We start from the raw sequence: 5,656 nt of genomic DNA, 5'->3' as shown, positions 1-5,656 counted from the left end.
AGAGTGAAGTGAGTGAGCAGAAGATAAAAGGAAAACGAGGAAGTGAAGAAGAAAGAGGAGGTGACGGGAAAACAGAAAAATCAAGGAAAAAGTCAGAAGGCGGCTGTAGAGGTTAGAAATAACCTCAAAGGAAAAGCAGAGAAAGTAGGGAAGAGAAGCCGGCGAGGATAGTCGGTAGGTAACAAAAGAGATCAGGAAGAAAGGTCAGAAAGTTCGAAAGGAATGCAACAGATGGCGAAGGTGGGCAGACCGACGGGAAGCAAAAATAAACCGAAAGAAAAAACGTTGGAAAATTTCGGGATGAGCAGGGACTCAGAGGCGGATACAGAAAGGAAGATAGAAGGAATAATGAGAGCTTGCAAAGACGAAACGGTAACAGAAATGAAAGAACATTTAACGATGGTGATGGAGGAGATAAGGAAAGAAATGATGGAAGAGATAAAAAAACAAATGACGGAAGAAAGGAAAGAGAGAGCAGAAGAAAGAAAAAGAGAGAGAGAAGAATGGTCGAAAGAAAAAGGAATGCTGGAGAGAAGAATAGCAGAACTAGAATGGATTAATGAGAGAAAAGAAAGGAACGAGAGGAAAAATAACATAGTGATCAGAGGAGTAAGTTGGAAGACAGAAAATCTGGAACAAGAGATAACGGAATACATCAAAGAAAACATAGAAGTAAACGTAGAGATAAAAAGAGCGAACAAAATTGAAGTGAGAGGGAGCAAGGAGATAATAATTGCTGAAATAAACAAATGGGAACAAAAGAACAACGTGATGAAGAAAAAGAATAAATTGAAAAAAGGAATAATAATAGATAACGACCTAACTAGGAAAGAAAGAGAGATACAGCGAAGACTGAGAGAATTAGCAAGAGAAGAAAGAGAAAAAGGCGACGGAAGAGTAAAAGTAGGATACAAGAAAATATATATGAGAGGAAAATGGTACAGCTGGAATGAAAAAAAAGAACAATTGGAAGAAAGAGGAGGAGGCAAAGAGTGAAGGCGCGATGGACAAGGAAAAGAGAGAGGAGAAGAAGAGGAAAGAGGCCTAAAAATCTGCTTCTGGAACACAGCTGGAGTAATAAACAAATGCGAAGAGACATGGAAATACTTAGAAGAATTTGATATAATAGGCTTAACTGAAACATGGCTGGAAGAATACACATGGAACAAAATCAGGAACAGATTGCCAAACAAATTCGAATGGTTCTGTATTCCAGCAACCAAAGAAAATAAGAGAGGCAGAGCCAAAGGAGGGATAATGACGGCAATATGCAAGGAACTGAAAGGAGTAAAGGTTAAAGAAATTAATAAGGAGGCAATGGAGATAAGTCTAACGCATAATAGAAACAAATGGAGAATTGTAACACTTTATAGCAGAAATATCGAAGAAATTCTAGAAGCAATAATGGAGGAAATACAGGAGGAAGAGGAGAGCCATCTCATGCTGGGAGGAGATTTCAACGCGAGAACGGGAGAAGAAGGAGGACCGGTAGGATCAGGAGAGGAGGAAGAAGAAGAGAGAAGAAGATCAAAGGACAAGGAGATAAATAAAGAAGGAAGAATATTGATAAACAAATGCAGGAAAAGAGGCTGGATGATTCTTAATGGCAGTTATGGAAAAGAGGGAGAATGGACGTATATCGGGGAACAAGGAGCGTCAATCATAGACTACGTAATAACAAATGACAAAGCTATAGAAGAGGTTAAAATGGTAGGAGAAGGAAACAGGACTGAATCGGACCACATGCCAATAGAGGTGGAACTGACGGGGATGGAAAGGAAAAAAGGAAAGAAAAGTGACATGATAATAAAAGAGAAAAGCGTTTGGACGGAAGAAGGAGTGATGCAATATCACGAAAAATGCGAAGGATGGCAATGCACACAAGAAGAGAATGGGCGGATATGGAAAGAATTAGAAGGGAAAGTAAATAACTCGATTACGAAAATCAAGAAGAAGATAATACCATGGAAGTTCGGAAAAAGAGAATGGCACAGCAAGGAATGGAAGATGAAGAAAAGGGAGCTAAGAAAGACACTTAGGAAAGTGAAAAGAGACAAGATAGACAGAGAAGAGTATATTAAAAGAAGAAAGGAATATAAAATATGGTGTAAGGAAGAAAAGGAGAAACATGAGAAAGAGGAAGAAGAAAGAATAAGATTAATCAAAACAGAGGCAGAAGCATGGAGATATATAAACAGATACAGAAAGAAGAGAGAAGGAGTAGATGAAGAAATAAGTACGGAGGATTGGAGACTACATTTCATGGAATTACTAGGAGGAACGGAGGAGAGGTGGACAATAGAAGAGAAGGAAGAAGAAAAAGTACAAGAAAGGGAGGAATGTTACAAGGAAGAAGAAGAAGAAGAAATAACTAGAGAAGAGATGATAGAACAATTAAAGAAGCTGAAAAAAGGGAAAGCACCGGGAGAAAATGGAATAGAGAACGAAGCATGGAGGTTAATGCCGAAAGAAGTAGGGGAAGTATTGTTTAAATTGTTGAACAAAATCTGGAAGGAAGGAGGAATACCGGAGGAGTGGACCAAAGGGATAATAAGCCCAATATACAAGAAAGGAGACAGGAAGGAGGCGAAGAACTATAGGGGAATAACACTAATGGATACGGCATACAAAATATATGCTAGCATACTGAACGGAAAGATGAAGAAGGTGGCGGAGGAAAGGATGGAGGAGGGACAATTCGGTTTCAGGACAGGAAGAGGGACAACAGATGCAATCTTCACACTGAACTACATAGTCAACAGAGAATTATCAAAGAGTAAAGGTAAGATCTTTGCCTTCTTTGCAGACCTCAAAGCGGCATTCGACAGAGTGGACAGAGCAAAACTAGGAGAGATGCTGAGGGAGGCAAGGATCGGAGAGAGACTGAGAAGGAGAATTATGGAAACATACAAAGAGACAAAGAATATAGTAAAGGTTGGAAATAGAAAGTCCAAAGAATTCTGGACGAAATGCGGAGTCAGACAAGGATGCCCCATGAGTCCAACATTATTCAATATATACATAATGGATCTGGAAAGAGAAATGAAAAAGGAGCAAACGGGAGGCGTAGTGATAGGAAAAGAGAAACTATGGTCGATAACATATGCAGACGATATTGTGTTGATGGCGAGAAGCGAAGTAGAACTTAAAGGGATGATGAAAAGATTTAAAAGATACATTGACAAGAAAGGATTAACCTTAAGCGCAGGGAAATCAAAGGTAATGGTATTCGAGAAAGGAAGAGGACGCACAAAGAGAAGAGAATGGAAATGGGGAGAAGAAGAAATAGAAGAGGTAAAAGAAATGAACTACCTAGGTTACATTATGCAAAAGAACGGCGGAGCGGAGAAACATATAGTAGAAAGAATGAGAAGAGCGATGGTGGCGATGAAGCAGACCTGGAGCATAGGAGAAAGGATATTCGCGGACGACTACGAAAGAAGAATAAAGATGTTTAATGCGTTAGTAGGAAGCGTGGCTCTATACGGGGCAGAGATATGGGGATGGGGAAACGAAGAAAGGATGGAGAAAATAAAGAGGAAATATATAAAATGGATACTGAAACTAGACAGGAGGACACCAAACTACATACTGGAAGAAGAAACAAAAATGAAGGAACTGAGAACGGAGGCCATAAAAAGAGCAATAAAATATGAAGAAAAGGCAAGGCAATCGGAGAAGAAGATAATAATAGAATGTATGAAAGAAATAGAGAAAAGGAGAGAAAGTGGAGAAGAAAGTAAATGGGAAAAGAAAAGGAGAAGGATACTAGAGGAGGCAGACATGGGTAAAGAAGAACTGAAAAAGAAGAGAGAAGAAGGGGAGACAGAGATATCCGAAAAGATAATGGAAAGAATTGAAGAACGACAAAAAGAAGAGAGGAAGAGGAAAACAGAGGATTCAAGATATAACGATATATATAAAAAGATAAAGACAGAAGGAGTACCGAATTATCTGAAAGGAAAAAAGAGTAAGAAAGATAGGAGCAGAATTGCAAGATATAGATGTGGTAGCGAAGTGAGAGGAGGATACTACTGGAAGGAGGAGACAGAAAGAGAATGCAGGATATGTGGAAAAGGAGAAGAAAGCCTAAAGCATGTACTAAAGGAATGCGAAGCAACAAAAGACGAAATATCAATGGAAGAATTCTTGAGCGAAGAGGGAAACGGATTGAATATAATGAGAAAAATAGACAAGATACGAGAAGAGAAGAGGACGGAGAAGGCGGATAAAACCATCGCAAGTCAAGGAAACCCGAGGTGCAACGAAAGATAGAGACAAGAAGTAATAATGACTAAGAACAACAACAAAATAGGAAGCCAAAGAAGCCAAAGAAACCAAAGATACCAAAGATAATAAAGATAGAACACAAAGAATTACTAAACTACAAAGGGAGATCTAAGAGTTTTTACACACTCCATATAACATATAATACATAACATTTAACATTTTACTCATTTAGACTAGATTAGATTAGATAGGAGCTAAGACAGATAATGTTTTCTTATTCGCAACGTTATTTTCATTATATTTTTATTTTATTTTTGATTTTGATTTTATTCTGATTTTACTTTTATTTTACTCTTATCAGCAGTTACAATTTAATTTAATTTTATTTTATCTTATCTTATTTTATTTTATTTTATAATATCTCATATTACTTTCCCCGCCTGTTACGCTAAAGTTTAGATTTTAGATTTTAGATTTTAGATTTTAGATTTAGATTTTATTTTATTTTATTCCATTCAAGTACTGTAACTTACACCTTACACTCTATACACTTTATATATTATACTTTATTCTATTTCTATTTCTATTCTATTTTAATTTTATATATTATATCACATTTTATATTTTATATTTTATACGTTAATGAATACAAAACTTGTAAAGCTCTGTAAGACTGGAAGTCCATCCAAAGCCGTAAGGCATGGATTAAGAACAATAAATAATAAATAATTCAATATACATCATTTCTTAAGATTGCCTGCACCAATCTTATTCAAACTGGAATCGCAATCGAAAGCTTGTATTCACATTATATTATAAAAGTGTCATTAAATTTTTGATTACGGCTTTAGTTTTTGAAATATCTTGTCGAAAATTTACTTGATATGAAGTTCCGGATAAGTTACTTGATAGCGCCGTGATTGCACATAGGAAAAATCGTTGACAAGCCGAAAAAAATGTTTATGTACTTTTGCTTCCTCGTTGCTTGATTACATGGGATAAGGATCTTATGTAATCTTTTAGAAAGAAACATAAAAAAACGAGACAATTAATAGTCAATTAATAAATTAATTCTTAATTTATTAATTGGTTATTAATTTTTAATTGATAAAATAAATCATTAATTATTAATTATGTTGTATGCTATTATTTATTACAAGATTTAAAGCAAAGAAAGAAAAATATTATTATTAAATTATTGATTATATAGTGAGATCTTTATGATAAATAATAATTATATTTGAAAGTATACGGGGACATATATTACATTAGCATGTGTACATCTATATTAGTGTATCATTCTTGTAGGTGTTACAAAAATTTGGAAGTCATCACTCAGAATAATGTTAAAAACTTATATTCTGACTGCTTATTAATAAATAATTTAAAAAAATAAGAAGAATAAAATAAAATCAAACTGTGTAAA

The 5,656-nt window shown here is 35.4% G+C and overlaps 1 protein-coding gene across 1 annotated transcript; it reads left to right on the top strand.

Annotated features, from left to right (window-relative positions):
* Positions 1–1,136: 1,136 nt before the first annotated feature.
* Positions 1,137–4,931, top strand: LOC145959861 (uncharacterized). The gene has a single exon (XM_083079060.1). It carries the CDS (start codon positions 1,258–1,260, stop codon positions 4,273–4,275), a length of 3,018 nt encoding a protein of 1,005 aa, XP_082935186.1. The 5' UTR covers positions 1,137–1,257; the 3' UTR covers positions 4,276–4,931.
* The last annotated feature ends 725 nt before the right edge of the window (positions 4,932–5,656 follow it).

Source organism: Camponotus vicinus, unplaced genomic scaffold, assembly GCF_025532165.1.
Source record: "Camponotus vicinus isolate PSW18456_S1 unplaced genomic scaffold, iyCamVici1.0 SCAF_1, whole genome shotgun sequence".
Taxonomy (NCBI): Eukaryota; Metazoa; Arthropoda; class Insecta; order Hymenoptera; family Formicidae; genus Camponotus; species Camponotus vicinus.
Note: the sequence above shows the minus strand (reverse complement) of the source record. Positions and strands in the feature narration are given on the sequence as shown.

Excerpts from the sequence above, each read along its gene's own strand:
- LOC145959861 (XM_083079060.1), top strand. The coding sequence starts at position 1,258 with ATGACGGCAATATGCAAGGAACTGAAAGGAGTAAAGGTTAAAGAAATT.